Below are 26,455 nucleotides of genomic sequence, written 5' to 3'. Positions count from 1 at the left end.
AGGCCACCTCCGACCAGACTCACCGCATCCGGACCTCACCGCACCGTTCCACCGACGATCATCGAAAAAATTCACGGCGTGACGACGGCGGTCGGGATGCTAGCGGTCGCCGCGAGCAGAACCATGGGCGCGGTCAGGAAGTAAACCAGCACAGGGATCTTCGATACAACATCCCTCCCAAAGACGCCCGAGACCGCATCAACAAGCGCGCCACGGAGAGAGCGGTCCACGAAAACCTGCGTCGTATCGAATATGATGCAACACACGGCCCCCCGGGCCTGAGGCAGTTCTCTTCACATCTCCGCCAGGTCATGTGGCCCCGCAATTTCAAGCTCGAGAAACTCAAAAAATACGACGGCAAGGAAAATCCGGAAAACTGGATCACTCTTTACGAGATCGCCGTCCGATCAGTAGCAGGAGACGAGCATGTCATGGCCAACTACTTCCCAGTAGTCCTCGACCAGGCTGGTCACCAGTGGCTTCTTGGCCTGCCCGAGGACTCCTTCGACTCTTGGGAAGAGCTACGCCAGGCCTTCATCGACAATTTTATCGCCACATGCGAGCAGCCTGGAAACAAATACGACCTCGAAAGGATAAGGGACAGGAAAAACGAGCCTCTGCGCGATTACATCCGGCGATTCTCAGATATGCGCCTTAAGATCCCGAAGATTTCCCACGACGAGGCCATATCTGCTTTCATCAAGGGTCTGCGCTTCCATGAAGCACTGAGGAACAAGCTGTTGCGTAAAAGGCCAACAACGGTGGCCGAGCTCCTCGCCACGGCTAAAAATTACGTCGACGCCGACGACGCAGAAAAACTCATACGGGACGATGCGAGAGGTCCCGACCAGCCTCCCCGGCGAGATGATAGTCGCGGTCGTTTCGACAATAGAAACCACCGACGTCCCGACAACCGTGACCACAGGGAAGGTTGGGATAGGCGGCGCGACAACCGCGATGATTTCAGAGGAAAACGCCCCCGCGACCATGACCACGAAGTAAATACGGTCAAACGCCCCAACGGACGGCGGGACTACCAAGAAGACTACAACAAAACGTTGAAGGGACCGGGCCAACTACATCCAAAGTCCAACCATACCATGGAAGAGTGCCGCGTCCTCAAAAACATTTACACACGACGGGCCGCCCAAGACGATTCTGCCATGAAGAATGGGAAGCAAGACGGACGCGACCACGAAGACGAGGACGAGGACCAAGATAGGGACCTACGACACCAGTATGTCAGTCCCACCGACGTGGTCCACTCCATCTTCGGGGGCAAGGTCTCCATTGAATCTAAGCGAGAAAGAAAGCTCCTAAAAAGAGCCTGCCTCAACATAGACAGCTCGGATGACCTGATCGCAGACCCGAAATTCCCCCCATGGTCACACAGAGAGATCTCCTTCAGCAGGAAGGATCAGTGGGCCGCTATCCCAGAGCCAGGTCGTTTCCCTCTAATCTTGGACCCCTACATCAACAGCATCAGATTCGAGCGGGTACTCGTGGACGGAGGAAGCTCCATTGACATCCTTTTCCGTAACAGCCTGCCCGCTCTCAAGCTATCTCCGGCGCAGCTAAAACCCTACGACGCTCAGTTCTGGGGAGTCCTGCCCGGCCAGAGTTCAGTGCCCCTCGGACAGATAACGTTGCCTATCCAATTCGGCACATCCGACCACTTCCGAACAGAGTTCGTTAACTTTGTGGTCGCTGACTTTGATGGGACTTACCATGCTATACTAGGCCGACCGTCGCTAACAAAGTTCATGGCAGTCCCACATTACTCATACCTGGTCCTTAAAATGCCCACGGAGAAAGGCGTCCTAACCGTCAGGGGCAATGTGTACACTGCATACACTTGCGAGGAGGAGAGCTTCAAGATCACCGAAGCAATCGATCTCTCAATCCGCATGGCAGAGACAGTAACCCAGGCTGCACAGCTACCTCCCGACCAGCTTCGACTATCCGAGCAGGAGACCGCCAGGAAGAACTCAAAATCCAAGGAGCATAAGGAAGTACAGCTGGTCGAAGGTAGTCCCGAGAAGACGGCCCTCATCAGGGCAACCTAGACCCTAAATAGGAAGACGCGCTCGTCAGGTTTTTAAGGGACAACGTAAGCGTTTTCGCATGGAAACCTACTGACATGCCCGGCGTCCCACGAAACCTGATCGAGCACTCCTTAAATGTCTCGAAGACCGCAAGACCCATCAAGCAAAAGCTACGACGGTTTGCTCGTGACAAAAAGGAGGCTATTAGGACAGAAATAACACGGCTTCTAGCAGCCGGATTCATAAAAGAAGTGTACCATCCCGATTGGCTTGCCAATCCGGTTCTTGTACGCAAAAAGAATAATGAATGGAGAATGTGCGTTGATTACACTGATCTCAATAAACACTGTCCTAAAGATCCTTTTGGTCTCCCTCGCATCGACGAGGTGGTCGACTCAACGGCCGGATGCGAACTCCTTTCTTTTCTAGATTGCTACTCTGGTTATCACCAGATCTCGCTAAAGGAAGACGATCAGATCAAAACATCTTTCATCACTCCTTTCGGTGCATATTGCTATACGACCATGTCCTTCGGACTCAAAAACGCCGGGGCAACCTACCAAAGGGCCATCCAACAATGCCTCCACGACGAGATTCTTGACGACCTCGTCGAGGCTTATGTAGACGACGTCGTCGTCAAAACAAGGGACGCGAGCACCCTAATCGACAACTTAGACCGAACCTTCAAAGCACTAAACAAGTATAAGTGGAAACTCAATCCCAAAAAGTGCATCTTTGGGGTCCCCTCCGGTCTACTACTCGGCAACGTCGTCAGTCGTGACGGCATACGGCCGAACCCTTCAAAAGTACAAGCAGTACTTGACATGCGACCACCTAAGAATGTTAAGGATATTCAGAAGCTCACCGGATGTATGGCCGCTCTCAGCTGCTTCATCTCAAGACTAGAAGAAAAAGGCCTCCCTTTCTTCAAACTCCTGAAGGCGTCAGAAAAATTCTCCTGGACAGAAGAGGCTGACGTTGCGTTCACCCAGCTTAAGACCTTTCTCACTTCACCGCCTGTCCTTACAGCGCCTCAGCCCAATGAAGACCTACTACTTTACATTGCTGCAACTGATAGGGTTGTTTCGACGGCAATAGTGGTCGAGCGAGACGAGCCAGGCCACGTCTATAAGGTCCAGAGACCCGTTTACTTCATAAGCGAAGTCCTAAACGAGTCTAAGGCCAGATATCCGCAAATACAGAAGCTCATATACGCCATCCTAATAACATCGAGGAAGCTAAAGCACTATTTCGACGGCCATCGAGTCTTGGTAACCACCAGTTTCCCTCTTGGGGATATCCTGCGCAATAAAGACGCCAACGGCAGAATTGTAAAATGGGCAATGGAATTATGCCCATTCTCCTTGGAGTTCCAGAGCCGCACCACAGTCAAGTCTCAGGCCCTGGTCGATTTCATCGCAGAATGGACGGATCTCAACGAGCCTCCTGTTCCCAACGTCTCCGACCACCGGTCGATGTTCTTCGACGGGTCCTTAAACATCAACGGCGCCGGCGCTGGGGTACTTTTCGTGTCGCCCAACAAGGACAAACTGCGTTACGTCCTTAGGATCCTTTTTCCGGCATCAAACAACGTCGCCGAGTACGAAGCATGCCTTCATGGCATACGATTAGCCGTTGAGTTGGGAGTCAAACGCCTTTATGTCTATGGCGACTCCGCTTTAGTTATCAACCAGCTCAACAAGGAATGAGACGCAACCCACGAGAAGATGGATCTCTACTGCAAAGAAATTCGCAAATGGGAAACCAACTTCTATGGCATAGAGTACATCCACGTGGTCCGGGATAAGAACCAGGCAGCAGATGCGTTGTCAAAATTAGGGTCATCTCGGGCCCAGATCCTGCGAGGTGTTTTCGTCCAGGACATCCATGAGCCAAGTGTGGGCAAAGATCCGCCCGAAAAGCAACCTATTGAGGCGATGCTCATAGACGACGTTACTCCGACAACCAGTAACCGCGATTGGCGCACCCCATTCATCCGGTATATATCGGACGGGACAGGCTTTCAGGATAAAACAGAGAACGAGCGCCTCATTCGACGATCAAAGAATTACATACTGGTGGACGACAAACTTATGCGAAAAAATGCAAGTTCTGAAGTGCTGCTCAAATGCATATCCCAAGATGATGGCATCAAGCTCCTAGACGACATACATGCCGGATCCTGCGGCAATCATGCTGCCTCGAGAACGCTGGTCGGGAAAGCTTTCGAGCAGGTTTTTATTGGCCAACCGCGGTCAACGACGCAGAAAAACTGGTCCGGCACTGTGAGGGATGTCAGTTCTTCGCTAAACGGACCCACGTACCTGCTCATGAAATTCAAACTATACCGTCGTCCTGGCCTTTCGCTTGCTGGGGGCTCGACATGATCGGGCCATTTAAACCGGCCCTGGGTAACTTCAAGTTCATCTTCGTATTAATCGACAAGTTTTCAAAGTGGATTGAATACATGCCACTGGTCAAGGCAACCTCCGAGAAGGCCGTGGAGTTCCTCAATCAAATCATACACAGATTCGGGATCCCAAACAGTATAATCACTGACCTGGGTACTCAGTTCACTGGCACCACATTTTGGGACTTCTGCGATGACAGAGGCATAGTCATAAAATACGTGTCAGTAGCTCACCCACGGGCAAATGGCCAAGTTGAACGTGCAAACGGAATGATCATCGACGCCCTAAAGAAACGGTTGTACACCGAGAATGACAGAGCACCTGGTCGATGGATGAAAGAGTTACCGGCCGTGGTCTGGGGCCTCCGAACACAGGCTAGTCGGAACACCGGGGTGTCACCCTACTTCATGGTTTACGGCACCGAGGCAGTACTCCCATCTGACAACCTTCGGATCTCCAAGGATTGAAAACTTCGACCAGTCAACAGCCGACAACACCAGGGAACTCGAAATCAACTGCATGGAATAAAAGCGTCTAAATTCGTGCCTTCGAACAGCAAAGTATCTTGCGGCAATCAGACGATACCACAACAGGAATGTTAAGGACCGTTCCTTCGTGGTCGGCGATCTGGTACTCAGGTGGAAAACAAGCCAGGAAGGAATGCACAAGCTATCCACTCCCTGGGAAGGACCCTTTGTGGTCGCCGAGGTCGAACGACCCACATCCTACAGATTGGCATATCCAGACGGAACACGCGTGCCTAACTCTTGGCACATAGACAAACTGCGCCGATTTTATCCATAAGTTCCAGTAACTTTTGCTTGTAAGTCTCTTATAGTTGGCAATAATAAAAGTTTTTTCTTTTTGGTTATACTTTGTTTACATGCAGAGCTTCCGGCAAAGAGCAACAATGTCCTCTGAGACGGAAATGAATCAAACACAGTGACACGTCACTCAGATAACTTCACAGCGCTCAAAATAACAGTCATGACAAAAGCAAGCTTTATTACAAACTTTACATACAAAGTTTACAATAAATACCCTGACAGGCAGTCACTAGTCTACTCCTACAGACTACTCTACTAGCCTACTGCTCGGGCTGATCACCCGCTTGGCCTTGCTGCCCGGACGAAGGGGTCGGGGCCACCAGCGCCTGGCTGGTCGAGACCGCAGGCGTCGACCGTCCATCTCCGGCAATGGACGCCCCCGATAACTCCTTGGCCGACCTGTCTGAACCCGGCTGGTCGGGGGGAGTGGCCGTCCCGCATAGATTGATGTCGCCGATCACCGTCGACGACAAGTCTAGTAGTCCAGCCCTAAGCTCGTCCGCCTCCTGCGGGCCGATTTCTTTGAGGTACCCCTTCTCCAGCCTAGACAAGTCGACCAGGGGGTAGTGGGCGCGCACCATGCTGAGGATATGCGCGCCAGCAAACTCCCCGGCGTCCTTCACGAACTGCTGGAGCCAGTCCCACGCCCGTTGCGCCTTTTCCACTGGCGTCAGTCTTGGCGCGCGGGGCTGGCTCTCCGGAAGCTCGGGGCTGATCAAGTCCAGGACCGGGGATACTCCTTTCCAGATCCTACAACAATTAACCTTCCAGGAGTCCCGATCCTTGACCAGCTCGTCCAGGTGCTTCTTGGTGTTCGCTTTGAGCACTGGTAATCAAGCAAGATGTTAGCTTCAACATATCGAAACGGGCGATAAGCGGCAAACAACGGGAGCGACGCGTATTACCAGACAGCTCCCGGTCCCTCCGGTCCAGCTCCTCTCCTGCTCGGCGCCCGGCCTCCAGCGCCCCGGCAAGCTCTTGCCTGAGCTGTTCTTTCTCTTGTCGGAGGCGAGCAACCTCTTCCTCCAAGCCTACAATAACACATTCCTGGTGAGCAGATCTAATCACACAGCTATATGCAGCTGTTCGGAGAATGCAACTGACCTGTCCTTTGCCGATACTGATCGGCTAGGCGCCGAGTAAGTTCGAGACGACGCTCCTCCTGACCACTCATCTCGGCCACCTTCTCACCAACTTCAGACCGCAGCCGGTCCACCTCCGTGGATAAGGCCTTATTCTCGGCCACTATGCCCTCGATTTGGTCGAAGCACCGTTTCCAGTACTTCGCCGTTTTCATCGCGCCCTGCAAGGAAACACATATGTTGAGCACAGGAGCGCTACATATACCTGCTGAACAATGCACAGACCACCTACCTTGACTTCATCCACGAGACGCTTGGCCGCGCGCTCTACCCTGTTGGCCTCCTCCGTCTCCGCGAGCTCCTCATGCCCGATGAAGTGGTCCCCGCGTTGGCGCCACACGTACACATGCTGGCGGCCATCACGGGGGCGACCTTCTATCTCCTCCACCTCGTCGTCGGAGGCTGCCTGGGTTTCCTCGTTCGCCGCACCGCCACCAGTCGTGGTCGCAGGCATCACCGGCCCCTGCACCAGGCCCGAGGAGCCTGCGGACGAAGAGGCCCCCGCCTGGGGTGGCGTTGGGACTCCCCTCTCTTCGGCAGGGGGAGGGGTCGGGGCTCTGTCTTCCCCTTCCGCGACGCTACTCGGGGGAGCGGTCCTTGCTGCCTCCCCATCCCTCAGCGGAGTGCTCGCCGCGACACTCGCCGGGGCAGACTCTCCCTCGGCACCTGTAGCAGCAGCCGTCGCCGCAGGCTGATCTATGGTCTGTGGCGTGGCGTCCTCAGCGGCAAAAGTAGGCTCGGCCACCCTCTGGTCGGCGGCGTGGTCGGGGTTGACGTCCGACGCCGCGCTAAAGAACAAAGCAGCATTTTCAAAAAAAAACAATCGCCAAAGTACGTAAGTTGAACACTCACAGGTCTGATCGACGATGGGCCGCGGTGAACCTCCTCCTAGCCCTGCCGGTTGGCACCTGCGCCCCCGTTTCCATAACGTGCGGCGCAGGAGGGTCGCTGGCCACCTGATCAGTAGTGGTCGGCGCACTATCCGGGTGGCTACGAGGCCTTCGGACCAGCGACGGTGCGGCCTCCTCCTCCTCCTCGTCGACGTCATCGGTGATCAGGACGAGCCGACGACGCTTTGGCGCTTGGCTGCTCTCTGCCGGCAGCGTCGGCGCAGGCGAAGGATCTGCTGCAAACGGCCTTTTCCCCGCCACTCTCTCCTCGGTGGTCGGGGCCGGACGGGCTTGCTCCTCTTCACTGCTGGTGTACCGATCACACCGAGCAGCGTCCTCCACCGGCGGATCCTCCCCTGCGGGATTCTCCATCCCAGGCGCCAGTGACACATATACTGTGCACCGGTCAACATCTCCGATATGCAAAAGTAACAAAGACAAGTCAGCAGCTGACAATAATAAATGCTAAGGAGAAATAACTGGTAAGATACCTTAGGTGCTGGTCGCCCCAACTTAAAGGCTTGCACCCGATCACTGCCACGGACGAAGCCCCCGTCCGCGAAGTTGAACAGCTCGTTCAACAGCTGCTGCACCTCTGCCTTCTCCGAGACCTCCGGCCGCATCCTGGTCGGGTCCAGGCTCCCGGCATACTCGTATGCCGAATGCACCCTCTTCTGGCAGGGCATCACCCGACGACATACAAAGTTGCCGACCACGCCCAGCTCGTCCAAGCGCGACCAGTCGATGAGCTTCATCAGGTCCGCCACTTGGCCGTCAAACTCTGGGCGGTCGGTCCAGCTTATCCTCTTCTCGGGTATGTACCCCACGTCACAGAACGTGGAGCTGCCCGGTTCTTCCCTGATGTAGAACCACTTCTTGTACCATTCGGTTAGGGAAGTGTTTCATGGGCAGTGCAGATAACGGTTCTTCATCCCGTCGCGAAGGTTGAGGTATACTCCACCTGCAACCTTGGAGCCTCCAACCGCTCCCTTTTTTCTTAAACAAAAAAGATAGCGAAAGAGATCGAAGTGCGGCTCTATGCCAACATAGGCCTCGCACAGATGGATAAAAGTGGAAATGAGAAGAATTGAGTTCGGGTGCAGATTGCAAATCCCGATCTCATAATACAAAAGAAGACCTTGAAGAAAAGGATGAACAGGCACCCCAAAACCCCTCTTAAGGAAATCCTCGAACACTACGATCTCACCGGCGCGGGGGTCGGGGTAGCTCTCCCCCTCAGGCGCCCTCCAGCCGCCGAGCTCCGGGCTGTGCAGCAGTCCCATATCGACGAGGTCACCGAGGGACTTTGCGGTGCTGCGGGATTTCTTCCATTCCTTGGCCATCAGCTCGGCCCTCTTCTTGGAGTCGCTCTTCGCCATTGGAGATGCGGGAGCGATTTCGAGCTAGGAGGGTGCAGGTGGTTGAAGAAGGCGAGAGCGGAAAGCTTGAAGGCAATGGCAGGGTAAGCAATGCGGGGTTAATGTTAGAATTTTATAAACCGCAACTCCACCCCTCCCACTTCCCGCATTCTTGGGAAGTGGGCGGGTCATACGGCGGACGCGGCGCTTCGGTTTTCAATGATTATCGACAATTAATGCGGCGGAGTTTTCGTACAAATTGATGGTTTCCTTTTCTCAAACCGCGCAAAGGGCGGCTGTACAGTTACCAGGCGCAACTTTTCATGCTGCCATCTGACATCCCGTCAGGAGGTCTCATCACGTCAACCTTTATGTGGTAAAATTTTTTTCAAGACAAGCAGACAGAACATGGTAGAGTGTCAACAATCCAAGGACTGAACCGACCACCGAGCACTTGATGCTCGGGGACTGGTCGTCCAGTCTATCAACTCGGAACTTCAAGGAACAGACCGACCACCGAGCACTTGATGCTCGGGGACTGGTCGTTAAATTTGTTGGGACTGCACCGACCACCGAGCGCTTGATGCTCGGGGACTGGTCGCCTAGTCTATTAGTTCGGGAATCAGCGGGCTGTATCGATCTCCGAGCATTGTACGCTCGGGGACTGGTCGACCAGCTCACCAATTTGAGAGCTTGGGGATTGCACCGACCACCGAGCACTATACGCTCGGGGACTGGTCGACCAGCTCACCAATTTGAGAGCTTGGGGACTGCACCGACCACCGAGCACTATACGCTCGGGGACTGGTCGACCAGCTCACCAATTTGAGAGCTTGGGGACTGCACCGACCACCGAGCACTATACGCTCGGGGACTGGTCGACCAGCCCACCAATTTGAGAATTCGGGGACTGTACCGACCACCGAGCGTTATAAGCTCGGGGACTGGTCGATTTGTCTATTCAATTGCAGATGAGCATGATATGCTTGGGGACTGGTAAATTCAATTTTTTAGACCTCGCTACAAGGCTCATACTTCGCCTTCCAGCAAGCTCGGGGACTACATCGGTACGATGCATCTGGCGATGCATCTCAGTTTTAGAATTTCTATGATTTTCTTTTTAGACCCTGGCACCACGTGCCTACGTCACCTACTACCAGGCTCGGGGACTAAGTGGGCACACTTCACCTTGTGGTGAATATGCTCGCTTTTTTGAGGTCCGTACTTTTCAGAAAAGTAAAGTGGGCACACTTCACCAGGAAAGAAATCTTTTTTAATTAAGAGCACCATGCATTCTTCGAACAACTTGCTTCTTCGATGTCAATGTTGATCAACTATCTTTTGAGTTGGTCAAAATACCGTTGCAACTGTTTGGGCGACTTTCCTACTTATTGAAGACGTCAAGCTTCACTGATCGAAGAAGCTCAAGACGACGTGTTACTTCACAATACATGGTGCTCGGGGACTAGCTGTAGGGGTATAAACCCCTATACCCTTACGGCTAGACTTGGGCCAGGAGACTTGGCCCATTACGAGACAAGCTCAAAGCTTGATCCGACAGCTTGGAGTTTCGCGCAAGGGAACAAGCCGTGAAGATCAAGCAGGATTCTAGTCGGTTAGAATAGGAATTGATATCGAACTATCTATGACAATTGTAACCGACTAGGATTAGTTTCCAGATCTGTAACCTTGCCCTCCGGACTATATAAGGAGGGGCAAGGGACCCCCCTAGGACACGATTATTCTCTCAACACAAATTAATACAACCAGACGCAGGACGTAGGTATTACGCCAACTCGGCGGCCGAACCTGGATAAAAAGCTCGCCCGTGTCTTGCGTCACCATCGAGTTCGTAGTTTGCGCACCGTCTACCGATAAACTACTACCGTGGGTATACCCCAAGGTAGACTGCCGACCAGCTTTCGTCGACACTAGCTGAGCCAGGCAGCCTGCACACCGGACGCTCAGACACAACGTCCGGTGCCTCTGAGCCAGCGTCCGGTGCCTCTGACACTAGCCTAGTGATTAGCCATCCAAACAGGCCCTAAATACGTGTGTGTATTATGAAAATCTCTCTGTTTCCATGTATGAAAAATAAAATACTGAGACGCACTAAGCAAAGTGAAAAACATAATAAGATGAGCTTTCCTTTTTTATAGTAGTCTAGTCACCTTGTTGAACTCCCTGTCCCAACGGAAGCTTTGCCTCTGCCTCCAACTTACTCGCTACGTTGTTTTTCCTGGAAAGATGAAAGCAGCTGACGTATCTTCCGCACTAGGTCATGTATATATGGTGGTTTAAGAATAATATGGAAAACAGAAAAGGACACCGAGATATCCGGACCCATCATCTTTTTTTAAAAAAATTCCAGACCAAACGGCAACAGAGGCTGTTGTTGAGCTATAGCATCAGATTCTGCCTAATCCTTCTGAAGCAGGAGCTGGCACCTACAGGCTGTTCTTGAGCTATGGCATCAGATTCTGCCTAACCTCCTGCCCCAGTGCTGCACTCTGATAGAGATTGCTCACACACCAAAATCAGATTCGTCCTGGAGCTCCGTTCATATCACGGCTATTGTTTGGTTCGTTGCACATCGCACGCAAACCCTTCACACGGCGCTGCAGGTGAGGTGACACCATGCATTTCCCCTACTTCTTCTCCATGGTAAATAAATGGTCTAAGTTGAAACGAAAAATGTAACTTCACTTTTTATCTAGTGCCATTAATTAAGTAATCCTAATGTATCATTGGGTTTGATGGAACTTTCCCTTCTCCAAGATATTTGTCTGCACAAGCACAAAAAACCTGCTTCTCTGCTAAAATAGCCACGACACATCCATGCATGATCTCCTCTTAAATCTACTCGATCGATCGTTTTCCACAAAGGCTTGCATGTAGATAATAACACAAGGGCTAGCTAGCTTGTGCTTCTTCATCCTGCTAGGTCAGCTTCATCGGTGGCCATTTAATTAATTTGGCGAGATGGGTATGGTCACTTCCATATGTATGGAGCCGATCAAGCGCCGACGAGTGGAGAAGGACCTCGACGACAAGGTGGCGGACGCGCTCCAGGAGAGGACCAGGTCCCGGCAGAGGACCTTCAGGTCCGTGAACAGCATCACCATGCGTCTGCCCAGGTTCAAGGAGGGGCTCAGGGACATCAAGGAAATCTTCGATCAGTATGGTAATTTATATCTCTATAACCTAATATTGAAGAGTGAACAGTGAGGGGCATTTTCTGTCATGGTGGTATTTTATTTCTCAAACTGCCTGTTCTTGATATTACCATATGTGATTCTGATTCATGACTCGTGCTTATATATTGAATCTAATTCCAAGACGTATTAGGTTCTATCTTCTATGCAATGTATATATGAGCACACTTTTGCTAGTGTGTACTCATGGAGGCACATTTTCTATGTATCTGTCGATGCAAAAGTAGCTTCGTTTCGCTAAGAACGCACTGAATTTACCAATTACGTACCATGTAATTAAGCGCAGAATGAATGAATTGAAGTATTTGTTCCGTTGCAGATGAGGATTCAAATGGCACAATCGACAACGAGGAGCTGCAGAGCTTCCTTAGCAAACTCCAGGTGAAGATGTCCCAGCAGGAGATCGACAACCTGCACAGCTACTGTGACATCGACAGCAGGAACGGGATCCAGTTCCAGGAGTTCGTCGTGCTCCTCTGCCTCATGTACCTGCTGTTCGGGCCAGACGTTACGCGCCGGGTACATACGACGACTCTTCTCTTTTTCCTTCCTCTCTAGCCACTCTGCTAATGACAGTAATTTCGATCCACTAATTAATCGTTGGGAAGATCGATTAATTCAGGTTTCAGAATTCGAGTCTGTGAAGCTCAACTACGTCTTCGACGAGCTCATTGACGCGTTCATCTTCTTCGACAAGGATGGGGATGGCAAGATGAAGAAGAGAGACGTCACCCACAGGATGAACGAGGCGTCTCACCAGGAGAGGACTCCCAGTCACATAACAGCACAGCTATTCAGTACTCCATCTCTTGCATTGCTGCCTCTTGTTTGTCTCATATATATATATATATATATATATATCAGTTGCTATGCAGTAATAGGTCGATTGGTGCTCATGCACGTCATGTTCTTTATGTTTGTATTTCTTTGTTTGTTTGTAGAGGAGATGGATCTGAACAGGAATGGGAAGGTGAACCTCAAGGAGTTCCTCTATTCCATGATCAGATGGGCAGGTCTCGAAACTGAAGACGACGGCAGCAATGAGGCCTCCCCCTAATGTATTTTTTCTTATTATTATCTGCATTTTAACAATTGAATGAATAAGTAAAAATGAACGTATGTTAACAATTGAAGTCGTGTAAAGGAAATAGCTGAAGCTCATCTAGAATCCTGACATGGAAATCAGGGTTGTTGTTAACAAGTGAAGGCCGCGCACTTCTCACCAAGGTCACCCTTTCTGCGATTCTGGTGCACATTCCCGTCGTGTCTTGTCTCAGATGAGGTCAAGAACTAATTTGCTAGATTTTCAAGATTAAGAGAGGAAAAACTCATTGTTCATGCAGATAAACAAATATAAAGCTTATGTCCAAGCTACTGACATATTTGAGATAACGAGCAACATGGAGGAATATAAGTAAGGGCAATGCTACGGACACTCTTTACTTCCTATGAGGTAATACCTCAAAAGAATTTGAGCCGTTGATTTTTTTAATATTTTTACAATTAATTAGTTAACTTGAGAAAAGAGAAAAAGATTTCAGATCCTTAAATCAAGGGAGAGACATGAGTGGGCGCATTGCCTTTCCTTGTTTGTTCCATGACGTGTGCAGCTCTCCATACATGCACTATTATTTTATTTGAAAAATTTAGACCAATGCAAAGAAAAACTAATACTACAATACGTGATAAAATTTATCACACACCTTGTATTTTGTATTATTTTGTTTGACAAATTTAGACCAATGCAAAAAAAGCTAATACACGTAAAAAAGCTGTCATGCACCTCGTATTTGGTATTATTTTGTTTGAAAAATTAAGGCCAAAGCAAATAACATATATTTTCTTTTGTTCACTTTATAAAAAAGTCACACATTAAATCATGATGCCGTACACAACTTTATCTATACCACGTTGTGTCACATTTAAAACAATTATTGGTAACTTCCATCATGCCAAAAAATATATCAGCACAAAACTTTCCAAAAAAGAAGTAAACAACATATTTGGACACTTCATTTTCTTCCCACATTAAAAACAATTAAATATAGTTTAATTATTACTTCCTATGAAATAATATGTGGTAAAAACAATCAGATCAACGGTTCACAGTTATTTGGGTGTACCACAGCAAAAGCCTATAAGTAATTATCAAGCGCAGGAAAGTTGCTCATACTTTAATAAACAGAAGCCGTTGCTATTTTATCAATTGAAACAAACATGATTTTATCGAGACATAAGATTTCAAACCTTATCTTCATTATTTGAAGATGTTAAGGAACTATCTACACAACAAGGTCAATGTTTTTTGTACTCCCAGTTAAATCTATACATATGGTCACATATTCTTATTCTTATTTTGGTTGCGTGTGTGTTAAGATCAGCACACCATATTAGTGTCACGCCAATTATATCACCGTGGCTAGGAGAGTGGCAGCAAGCGCAAAGATGGGGATTGAGAATATAAGATATATAGATATAGACATGGATAATTTGTTTCTATAGCTAGTTCTTGCGGGCGAAATTGATTGTTCAGAACAAGAATAATTAACGTGAAGCAAAGATAGCACACCACAGAACGGAGTATATATTAAACAAATAGTCGTCTGAACATACATTTTTTTTCAATTCATCCATGCCTTCTTTGGGGTCAGAGATCCTGCTTAGCTTCCAGTAGTCACATTGCTATTGTTAGTCAAACCTTAAGCATAAATTTTCAAGGCAACTATTCTCAACACATACACACTCGATTCTCCATTAGGCAACATTATCTACTATACTGCCTTTGATATAAAGCATCAACAAAATTATTAATATATGCCATGACCCCAAATAAGTCACTAAAAGCTAATTGTATTAGTTTGAAAGTCTGAAGTGTTAGGAGACATGTGGGACGGGCAGTCCAATATTTTCTAGGTAGAAGAAAATCTTTTCTCTGGGATGTGAGCAATCTTGTTCCAATTTGGATGTCCAGCTTTCTGACAGCTCTTCTGAACCATGGATCGCAATCAGTGAGTTCATTTGACCGTATAGATGTGGGCAGAGTAGGAAGTGACTGGATATTTTTGCAGTAATCCAAGCACAGATGCTCGAGAGATGTCAGCGTCGCCAAATTATCGGGCAAGCTAGCTTGTCCATTTGCAGCAACTAAAGTTGAGGGAGTTTAGTGAAAGGAACTGTTGCAGAATGTCTTCTTCCCTGAGTTGGTCCGATTCATCGACAGGGATGAGCAGCCTTCTCTGGACAGCAGCTGTGGCACAAGGGGTATGTCATCAGTGTCAATCCACAGGGATAGGTAGAGACTCCATCACCTCAGAAGGGATTTCTATGAGGAAGGGAAGAGCCCTTAGGTTCAAGCTAAATATAGGGATGTAGAGGCTCTTAATTAAACAGTGTCTGTGATTGCACAATGTGAGATGATGACCCTATCCACTGATGCAGGAAGCATTAACCGTCCGTAGTCTTCCTCTCTTATATGGCCCCGGATAAGAGCCTTTGGGGGCAGACTACCACACCTGCCGAAAACGAAGATTGTGTCAAACCTCACAGGCTGCTCATCAGCAAACTTGTTTATCTCCTCAGCATGTGTTGTACTCTCCATCTGAGATGCTCGCTCGATAAACCGCAACCTCATCATGTCCACATCTGCCCCACATGTAACAACCAGGGCCTCACAGCGCTCAATGTCCAAATTCTTGAGGCTGTTTGGAAGTCTTGGCAGCTTTTCTAGCTTTGGAAGGCTAACGAGTTTAAGGTGGCCAAGGTTTTTTTTTTTTTTTTTGAAGACTTCACCGGAGGGGTGAGTGCCCCATCTGAATAAATTCCATTGATCTCGGCAAGCCGGTGCACGGAAGGGTAGCCTTACAGGATTGTTAAAAAAATTACAGTGGAAGAAAAGAAAATGAGCTACATAGTGAACAGAGTACTCTAACCATCTTAGCAGGATTCTATCCTGCGTTTTGAACCTACAGGCCCATAGGCGACAAACTTCTTTGCAATAGGAGAGTAGCCAATGAAGGCAAGGTTGGTTGTGCCTGAAGACAACATCGTGGTGGTGGTTCCAGATGCACCAACAGCAGAGGAGAACGAAAGTGTTAAAGTGCTTGGGATGTATTGTCACTGGCCTGGCCTAGGGAAGTTCCAGAGCTCAGTTACCTGTGGGAAGGTTATTCCGTGTCCATCCACCTGGTCCCAGAACCGTTTGGCGACGGGGCAGCTGAATAGCAGATGCCCACAGGTCTCGGCTGCTGTATTGCATAATTCACAAATGTCATTCTCCAAAATGTGCTTCCTTGCTCCTTGTCTGAATTCGGTCCTTTAGCAGCAGCCAATCGAAGAATTTTTACTCTTTGTGGAGCTTTACTCTGCCATACAAATATAAAGATGTGGCTTGGTTGCCTCCGAAGAGTTGCTGCCTTGTATATTACTTAAGTTAGGTACAATATAACTTAGATGGTTATAATATTAGAAATAACTTAGATAGTTATAATTTTAGAAATAATTTTACTATGCATTCTTATATGCAAAACTATTTTCAAACTATATATAGACTCAAATATAATTGTATAAAAATTAGATTATAAACAATTTTGTTTTCTTTAAAAGATATTTTTAAAATAAAATCGTAGCGTTAGCAGAGACATTATACTACTACTTGACAGTAGCAATTGGCAATAGCAAATTTGCACAGGCCATTTGATAAGTCTCCGGCTCCTCTGTCTCTCAGATCCACACCGCCGGCCATGGCCACGGGTCGCAGCGACGCGGCGAGCATGGTGGCGGTGGGTCTGGTGTGGGGCGCCACAAACGCGCTCATGCGGCGGGGCGCGCTCGTCTGGGACCGCCGCGCCCGTGCCTCCTACCCTTCCGGCGGCAACGTGTTCCGGCGGTGGGCGGCCCTGCTCCTGACGTGGCAGTACTCGGCGCCGTTCGCCGCCAACCTGTGCGCGTCCGCAGCCTTCTTCGCGCTCCTCGGCGCCGCGCCCATCTCCGTGGCCGTCCCCGTCACCAACGCCGTCACCTTCGCCGCCACGGCCGCCGCCGCCGCCGCACTCGGCGAGCGCGTCCGACCCGCGCCCGCTGTCCTCGGCACCGCGCTCATCGTCCTTGGCGTCTGGGTCTGCATCTCTTAGTCTGAAGATCTGCTTGAGGTGAAAATTCCCATTCCAGTAGCTGCTGCTTGGGTTTGGTTCTAGTTCTGATGACATTACAGTGTTACAGTCCGTTGGATATATATATATATATATATATATATATATATATATATATATATATATATATATATATATATATATTCTGACATTACATTCCAGGGCAATTCTCAGATTTTGTTTTACACCTGTATGTTGCCATATGAATGAATTATTATGACCACATTGTTGGTAGCAGCAGGCAGCTGTGTGTTCATTAGCTAGATGGTCTGAATACAGTTTCATTGTGTAATTTGGTTACTGAATGTCTGAATCCACTTCTGCTTAGGGTGAGGAATGTAACATATAACCTCCCTTCATCAATTCTTCGACTCTTACGGCTTTTATTCTTCTTCAGATCATTTATTGGGAACATGGTTGATGGTTGACCTGCAATTCTTATGCGAAAGGTCTTTTACATTTCCAAGGTTTTGGGGCATGGATCACCAAAAGATACCTGGACTATTCAGAAAAAGAAAGTGGATCACACCATAAGGTACCTGAATATTTCAGAAAATAAAATGGATAATGCAACAAATCCGGTTGCAATGCAGTCACAACACCATTAGCTTGGTAGTTGCTGGATTCAACAAAACATCTCCAAAAAGAAAAAGATGGGGACACAGAAATGGAGTTATTAAAAAGGGTGGCGTATGGCATTAGAATAACTTGTTCGCTGGCGTATGGTGAAAAATCAGAACTAACTCTTGGTAGTTTTGGTGTTTTGAATTAGGTTATCTGACACCACGATTATGGGGTTAGAACTTTAATTAACCTGTAGAATATTCTACCAGATTGTTGTCCTCTGCTTTACCAGGTTTTTATGTGGACTACCAAAGTATTTGAAGGTACGGCCTTACTTCAGAGCTTATGGAGGCCCGCCAACTGCTGTTGCTACATGCTAATTCTCACCTAATTTCTGAACCCACCACAAAAGGAGGCAGTACCGAATAAGTGGCGCTTACCCATCACTATTACTTGACTGTCATGGAACTCCAGTTAGGCGATGTATGATGATTTATATGATCTTGATCTTGATGATTGGCTTTCTGAAAATGTGGCGGCATGAAATTTTGGAAACAACTTCAAAAGTAGGCACGAGAGATAATCACTAGCTGTTGACCAGCAACCGAACCACACCCATGGATTTGCCAACAATAAAGCAATGGTGCGGTGTCTGAACTACGAAACTGCATCTTGCACACCAGCATTCCGATAAATATATTTCAGCAGCCAGCTTTTATGTTCCTATTCTGATAGCAACAGTACAATGCAAGCCTACAGTTTCCATATTATGATGTAGCAAAATTTTGAAATGAAAAATAATGCTGGAACACAGAGTAGTCAAATAAACAAAAGAAAATCTGGATCATTTCAATACTAACAGGCATATAGTATAGTGCATAGTATATTCATATTGAACAAAATTGACCTAAGAGGAAAGTAAACAACACTAAATAATTGATCGTTTGTTGAACTCTAAGTTAAGTATTAATCTTGTGGATGAGCTTTAGCCAGTTTGGTCGCCATGAAGGAGATCCCCAGTCATACATGGAGTGTAAAGGAATGACTCATATATACCACAGAAATGCTCATGATAGTAACATTTTGGGCGTGAGTTTCCTAGATGTTGAATCTTGGTGCTATTCAAGTGATAGGCAACAACTCCAGATGGTTCAAGTACACGTCCCGGCACCTAGGGTTTGCCTAGGCGACTCGGGAGGCGACCGTGGTGTCGCCCAGTTTCTTCTCTTCGTACTCCATCGTCCCTTCCGTTCTCCCCCGATCTTTTCTCGGATCTTAATCTCTCCTCACGTAGAGGTTTTGAGATTAAGATCTTCCACGTCCTATTCCCTAAGAGTCCACCTCCCTCTCTGTTGATCAGAGCCCAGCCCTAACACGTGCTAGCCCTAGTTGTTCTCCCTCGTCGAGTTTTCTCCTTTCGAGCTTTTCTCTCCGTTTCCCAATGGAGAGCGTTGAAGGTCTGCTGGGGAAACTACGGTTGACGGAGGAGGAGCGGGGAGGAGTGAAGATCGGTGGCGGCGGAACCCGTCGATCTCGTGCAGCGGAACCACAAGCGGTGGGCAAAGTCCTGGCGGAGAAGTTAGTCTCTCCTGAGACCCTAGAGAAGACGTTGGGGCGCGTTTGGTGTCCAATTAAAGGAGTTCTTTGTAAGGATCTGGGAGAGAATCACTTCCTGTTCACTTTCCTGCAAGCTTCTGGAAAACGAAGAGCCCTGGAGGATGGCCCGTGGATGATATCAAAGGATCTGGTAGTTATGGCGGAGTTTGATGAATCGAAGACGTTGGAGGACATGGAGTTCCATCTCATTCCAATCTGGGTCAGGGTTTCAAACCTCCCTTTTGGTATGATGGATAGAGAGACTGGCAAAACCCTAGGGGAGAAGATTGGGTTTTTCAAAGAAGTGGACGTAGGGGAGGATGGGACTGCAGTGGGGAGGGTTTTGAGGATCAAGGTGTTGATCGATATCCGTAAACCACTGATGCGTGGTATTACTGTGAAGGTAGGGGATCCAGAAAGGGAGAAGTGGTGCTCCTTTGCCTATGAATTCCTCCCGGACTTTTGCTATACCTGTGGTCTGATCGGACATATTGATAAACATTGTCCGTCTCCAAGTGAGAGTGGTGAACCCCAACAATTCTCAAGGAACCTGCGTTTCATACCAGAGAAGAGGAGAGGAGAAGGGACAGGGGAGAGAAGATCCTTTGGTCCAAAACCCAGAGGCCCGTGGTTGGGTGGAAGTTCAGGTAGTAGAGGCTCCTTTGATTCCCGGGGTGACCGTTGGGGTTCATCGAAGTCTGGAAGCGATGCTTTGAATTGGAGGAAGAGTGGAGAGGAGAAAAGTACAGAGACGGGAGATGAGGTAACGAGCCCAGAAAAAACCTTGAAGGGTGTCGAGAAGGAGGATGGAAAGACTTTGGGGGCAAAAAAACCTCTGCTCCCGCAGCTAGAAGCTCCTGTTCCAGCCAGGGACAAAGGTAGTTTGATTGTGGAGAAGGGTGGTGAGGAGGACATGAAGAAGGACAGGAGAAGAGGCACTTTCAAACGCTTAGAGAAGAGTAGGGCTGTAAAAGGAGATAGTGGAGAAAAGAAGCAACCAGAGAAGAAGAGGAAGATGGATATCGATAGGGAGGAACAAGAGGATGGAGTGAAGAAAGTGAAGGCAACTGAGGGGGCTAAGGACAGCCAAAACACAGAAAGAAAAATGGCGGGGCCGGCGGACCGGTCCTGCGAGACCCAATGAAGATCGTTGCTTGGAACTGTCGGGGCCTGGGAAACCGCCCAACAGTTCGAGGTCTTCTGGATTGTCAGAAGACGGTGGGGGCAGATATTCTTTTCTTGTCAGAAACAAAGTTGGACAAGCGAAGAATGGAGCGGTTTAGGTGGATGTTGGGTTTAAGCAACATGGTGGTTAAAGATTGTGTTGGAAAAGGTGGGGCCTTGCTGTGTTTTGGCGGAGGGGGATTGATGTGGTGTTGAGAAATTTCTCTGACAACCACATTGATGTTGATGTTCGTGAGGATGACGGATACAAACGGAGGTTTACGGGAATTCTTTTATGGCTTTCCACAAACTGAGGATAAAACCTGGACTCTGCTGTGCATTCTCAAGAAGATGTTCCTTGGCTGTGTGCGGGTGACTTCAATGAAATCCTGTACCAGCATGAGAAGGAGGGAGGGGTGCTGCGTCCACAAGCACAGATGGACCGTTTTAGGGAGGCCTTGGTGGATTGTGAGCTCCAGGACTTGGGTTTTGAGGGTGATGTATATACTTGGAGGAATAATAATCGGAGGGCGCAGGGATACGTTAGGGAGCGCCTTGATCGGGCGCTGGCGAACATGGAATGGCGGGCACACTTCGCGACTGTCCAGGTGCTGAATGGCGACCCGAGGCACTCTGATCATCGCCCGGTCATCATTTCGACAGAACGAAAGGAGGTCAGAAATGGTGGGGGAAGAAAGGCGTTTTTCTTTGAAGCGGCCTGGTTGGAAGAGGAGAATTGTGAGGAGGTTGTACGGGAGGGCTGGGAGCTAGGTGTGGCTGAAGGGCTCACGAGGGTCAACCAGCTGGTGGGCAGGGTGGCTGGAAACCTTTCTGTTTGGAGTTCAAATGTTTTAGGGGTGTGGGAAAAAAGGAGAAAAAAATTAAAAAAGGAGCTGGAGTGTTGTAGGAGAAGGTCCCTTTCGGATGACGTGGTAACAAGAGAAGCGGTGCTTAGATTCCAAATAGATAAAGTGGAGGAACAAATCGATATCTATTGGAAGCAGAGGTCGCATACAAGGCGGTTAGAGAAGGGGGATAGGAATACAAAATTTTTTCACGCGGCTTGCTCTGATCGGAGGAGAAGAAATAGAATAGGACCTTTACAAAATGGTGAAGGGGGTTTGGTGGAAGATGAAGTAGAGAAGCAGGTTTTTATTACTAACTATTTCATGCAGCTTTTCACATCCAACGTGAATGGTGATGTCCAGCAGCTCCTACAAGCTGTTCAACCTCGGGTAACACCGGCGATGAATGAGCAGCTTATGGAGGATTTCACAGATGAAGAAATAAAGGAAGCTTTGGACAGTATTGGTGATCTGAAAGCACCGGGCCCTGATGGCATGGCTGCTATCTTCTACAAGAAGTTCTGGGGGATTGTGGGGAGAAGGATCACAGACGAGGTGCTGGAGTTTCTGCAAGGTGGAGCTATGCCACACCAATGGAATGAAACCATTATCTCCCTCATTCCAAAGGTGAAGCAGCCAGACAAGGTGACTGATCTACGCCCAATCAGCCTTTGCAATGTGCTATATAAGATCATATCTAAGGTTCTAGCAAACCGTCTAAAAAAGATCCTACCAGAAATTATTTCGGAGAATCAAAGTGCCTTTGTCCCTGGTCGTCTCATCAGTGACAACATCCTGATAGCTTATGAGCTTACCCATTCCCTGAGGAAAAAGAAGAAGGGCGCTGAGGGATGGGCGGCTATCAAGTTGGATACGAGCAAGGCTTACGATCGGGTGGAATGGTCCTTTCTGCAAGCAATGATGATAAAGATGGGTTTCTGTCATGAATGGACTCAGCTGATCATGAACTGTTTAATGTCAGTTTCTTACCGAGTCAAGGTTAACGGAGACATCGGTGAAAGCTTCGCGCCTGGTAGGGGCCTGCGACAGGGGGATCCACTCTCCCCCTATCTCTTCTTACTGTGTGCAGAAGGTTTCAGTGCTTTGCTATCCGAGGCAGAAGGTGCAGGGCGAATCAAGGGGATGAAAGTCTGCCAACGGGCCCCAAGCATATCCCACCTTTTGTTTGCTGATGATTCCCTACTGCTTGTTAGGGCAAACCGAGAGAACGCAGAAGAAGTTCAGAGGATTCTGACGTTATATGAGCAAGTATCAGGGCAAACGATAAATAAAGCAAAATCTGCGGTTTTGTTCAGTGCAAATACTAGGGATGCTGACCGGATTGCTCTGAAGAATATACTACAAATTACAAATGAGACGATGAATGATCGATACCTGGGCCTACCAGTACATGTTGGCTCATCCAGGGGTGGAACTTTAACTTTCAGTACCTAAAGGATCGAGTCTGGCAAAGAATCCTTGGCTGGAAGGAGAAGATGCTCTCAAAAGCAGGGAAGGAAATCCTGATCAAAGCAGTGGCACAAGCTATCCCAACGTTTGCTATGGGTTGCTTCGATCTGACTAAAGGCTTGTGTGACAAGATTAGCTCAATGATTGCTAAATTTTGGTGGAGCCAACAGGATAAAGATAATAAGATGCACTGGTTAAGTTGGGAAAAATTGACACGAGCCAAGGAGGATGGAGGGCTGGGTTTCAGAGATATTCATGCTTTCAACATTGCAATGTTGGCAAAGCAAGCATGGAGATTATTAACCAATCCTTAGTCGCTTTGTGTGCAAGGGTGATAGCTGCGAGGTACTACCCAGATGGTGATATACTGAAAGCAAAACCCAAAAGTGATATGTCCTATACATGGCGCAGCATCCTTGCTGGTTTACAATTGCTGAGAAAAGGTATTATCTGGCGGGTGGGGGCGGGTTCGACCATTCGGATTTGGGAGGACGGATGGCTACCCAGGGATGAATCCCGGAGACCCTTCACTCCAAAAGGATCAAACTTATTAACATGGGTAAACGAGCTGATAGACCCGATCAGTGGCTCTTGGGATGAAGCTCTAATCCGTGATATCTTCTGGGAGGAAGATGCTGATTGCATCCTGTGTATACCGATACATGAAGGAATGGATGACCTGATTGCTTGGCACTTCAACACGAATGGGCAGTTCTCTGTCAGGTCTGCATACAAGGTGTTCATGTCGGATAAAAGATGCAACACAAGGACTAGGGGAGGGGGAGACTCGTCTTCAGGGACTGCCAGTCAGGTCCCTGATCCCCTCTGGAAAAGAATGTGGAACTTAAGCTGTCCAAAGAAGATGACCCATTTCCTGTGGCGATTGGGGCACAACACGTTAGCACTTCGTGTTAATCTGAGAAGGAGAGGAATGAAAATTGAAACAAAGTGCGTCATGTGTCAACGGTTTGATGAAGATGGTGCACACTTCTTTTTCAAGTGTAAAGGAGTCCGCCAGATATGGGTCTCACTGCAGCTTGAACAAATAAGGGAGACATTAGCAGAACTGCTGTCGGGCAGAGAAGTGGTGGAGGCAATTGTGAAGATGAAACCAGATATACAACGAAGAGTGATAACCTTGCTTTATCTGTGGTGGTCGGAAAGGTGTGGAGTAAGAGAGGGGGAGCAAGCGAGATGCACTGAACGGTTGGCTCAGGGGATCGTATCTTATGCAGCAGAGTGGTCAAACATCAAGCAGATGGGGGATGATGGTAATCAGCGAAACAATCCAAAAAGCTGGGCACCACCTCCAGAAAGCTGTGTGAAGATCAACTGCGATGGAGCTTTCTTCTCAAACAGACGATCGGGTGGATGGGGTTTCTTGATCAGGGAATGGGATGGCGGTGTCATCAGTTCAGGCTATGGAAGACTGGAAAATGTAAACGAAGCTGTCCATACTGAGTTAGTGGCTTGTTTACAAGCACTACAGCGAGCGGCTGATTTGGGCATCCAGAGAATCATACTAGAGACTGATGCATCCATGATTGTGCAAGTTGCCAGATCAGTGGATTATGACCGATGCTCAGCAGGTGGGCTGCTATGGGAATTTAAAGATCTGCTCAGAAGTAACTTCCAAATGTTTAGCGTTAATCATATCCCGCGTTCATGTAACAAGGCCGCTGATGGTCTAGCAGCCCTTGGGGCAAGTCTGAGTCAGGGTGCTACCCCAGTCTGGATAACATTCCAAATTGTATCCGTGTAATGGTTGCCAACGATTTGGCGACTCTTTATGAGTAATGGAGAATGCTTCCATGTTCAAAAAAAAAAAAAAAAAAAAAACTCCAGATGGTTCAACCATAGAGACAACTTGTAAGGATGGAATCCCATAATGTCCAGATGCTCGTCATCGGAGTCTTCGTGGCTTTGAATGTCAACAGAAAATGTATCATCATTGTGAGAGTCCCATTCATAACTCTCTTTTGATAGGCCTTGTTGCCTTGTTTAGTTCGCGAAAAGAAAAGTTTTTGGATACTGTAGCACATTTAACTATAGCAATTAGTGTCTAATCATGGAGCTTATTAGTGTTATAAAAGATTTGTCTCGTAAAATACATGCAAACTATATAATCAGTTATTTTTAATCTATATTTAATGCTCTATACATGTGTCTAAACATTTGATGTGGTGGAGCGAAAAGTTTTTGAGCGCAAACTAAACAAGGCCTTAGATTCAACATTATTGTGGTCTGCGCTGTGTCTATCAATATTTTCTTCAAAATTCCAAGATCCATCTAGTTTTCTACCACTGTTATTATCATAAGTAATTGATGCCACAAATCGAGCATAGTGCGCACCTAAGATTTGTTGGCATTTCAATTACTCGATAGTTACTGGTTGACAATGAAAGCCTGTAAAAAAAATAAAACTACCATATTCGTTTGACGTACTCTACAACTAAGAGCATCTCCAAGGGTTATGCATTTTTAGTTTTGCATTTGATGGAGTTTGCAAAGTTCTAAATAAAAATGGCAAAAACAAAAAGACATGATCTCCCACGGTTTTGCATTTTCACTTGGCATTTGAGGGAATTTTGGGCCCACACTTTTTTTGCCCGGAAGGTTTTTCTCTTGGCGCGCAATTTTCTTCGTCGCCGGTAATTCTTCGCGCGTCGCGCGCCTTCGTATCACGGCATTCCTCGCTCAGCCGTCGTCGCCCCGTCCAGGTCCTCGCGCCACGTCGTTTGGTCCTCATCCGTCATGAACCTCGTGTCCTGGTCCTCTGCGGCAAAGCTTCGCGGCAAAACTTGATGGCGCTCGCGCGTGGAGGAGTCGCATGGGTGGACGGAACGCAGCTCGAGTCGCGCGGGCGTGGGGACGATCACGATTTGCAAAGCCTAGGGGCTTGGCATATATGACAAGTCTAGACCTCTAAATGCCAAGTTATGTAAATTGCAAAGTCTAAATGCAAAACCATTGGATAACATATTTTAAGTTTTATTTTTTGCAAATTAGTAAATATAAAGTCTAAATGCATAACCCCTTGGAGATGCTCTAAGTAATAGTCAAAAATAATTAAAGCATTTAATTATAATAATGCACATAAATATTTTTGTAAAACCATAGATATATAGCAGCTAAATGTTTGGCGATGATGAAACACATATGGAAGATAATAAAATGCCAAATTGTCTAATTATTACATATATTTAATTAAGCAAAAGGGGGATATATGTTTTTGTTTTAGAAATTCTAAAAAGATATAATAACAAAACAGGGAATTACCTAACTATCAAACATCTTTATATATGTTTGTCATCTAAACTATTTTTTTTTTTTTGAAGCTATAAGAAACTTCCTAATATGCCAAAAAAATGATAAACTGGAGTAATTAATACATGAAGAATGAATAAAAAAACAAATACCGTCAATACTATAAACTAGCTCCTCGACAGTCATATATGTCTGAGGGTAAAAAAAAAAGATGAAACTAAAATCGATGCATACCTTGTCACAAAAGAACCTGGACAGTGCACATAGAGCGATCCACGATGGTAAACGGCATATGGCCGTCGTGCAAAATGAGATGTCCAATTCAATCGCATTTTCTCTACTGTCCCCTGCTGCCGGCAAATGGCATGCCTTCCCGGACAAACGCCCTCTCTTCCCATTGCCCAATCCTCGACGAAAACACGCGCAGCGTCCATGGCGGCGTCGGCGGCCATTCCATGAACCGCCATCTTCGTGCCGGGGAGCACCGTCCACCGCCGTGTCGCGGGGTTGCACA

The 26,455-nt window shown here is 47.8% G+C and overlaps 3 protein-coding genes across 7 annotated transcripts; all 3 read left to right on the top strand.

Moving 5' to 3' along the window:
* Nucleotides 11,213-13,444, top strand: LOC8080274 (probable calcium-binding protein CML22). 5 transcript variants are annotated; one of them, XR_002453998.1, is made up of 6 exons: nt 11,236-11,857; nt 12,208-12,407; nt 12,511-12,685; nt 12,830-12,946; nt 13,033-13,115; nt 13,232-13,436. XR_002453998.1 is itself a non-coding variant. In XM_021462637.1 (6 exons), exons 1-4 carry the CDS (start codon nt 11,656-11,658, stop codon nt 12,943-12,945), a joined length of 693 nt encoding a protein of 230 aa, XP_021318312.1. In that variant the 5' UTR covers nt 11,236-11,655; the 3' UTR covers nt 12,946; nt 13,075-13,115; nt 13,232-13,434. The 5 variants fall into 5 exon arrangements, 4 of the variants coding, with proteins under 4 accessions (XP_021318309.1, XP_021318312.1, XP_021318310.1 ...); XM_021462637.1 differs by having other exon boundaries at nt 13,075-13,115; nt 13,232-13,434; XM_021462634.1 differs by lacking the exon at nt 13,232-13,436 and having other exon boundaries at nt 11,213-11,297; nt 11,618-11,857; nt 12,830-13,089.
* On the top strand, nt 16,544-17,689 carry LOC8080273 (transmembrane protein 234 homolog). Its single transcript, XM_002447394.2, has 2 exons — nt 16,544-17,035; nt 17,433-17,689. Exon 1 carries the CDS (start codon nt 16,628-16,630, stop codon nt 17,015-17,017), a length of 390 nt encoding a protein of 129 aa, XP_002447439.1. The 5' UTR covers nt 16,544-16,627; the 3' UTR covers nt 17,018-17,035; nt 17,433-17,689.
* On the top strand, nt 19,041-20,339 carry LOC110436290. Its single transcript, XM_021462951.1, has one exon. It carries the CDS (start codon nt 19,041-19,043, stop codon nt 20,337-20,339), a length of 1,299 nt encoding a protein of 432 aa, XP_021318626.1.

This window comes from Sorghum bicolor, chromosome 6 (assembly GCF_000003195.3).
Source record: "Sorghum bicolor cultivar BTx623 chromosome 6, Sorghum_bicolor_NCBIv3, whole genome shotgun sequence".
Lineage (NCBI taxonomy): Eukaryota > Viridiplantae > Streptophyta > Magnoliopsida > Poales > Poaceae > Sorghum > Sorghum bicolor.
Note: the sequence above shows the minus strand (reverse complement) of the source record. Positions and strands in the feature narration are given on the sequence as shown.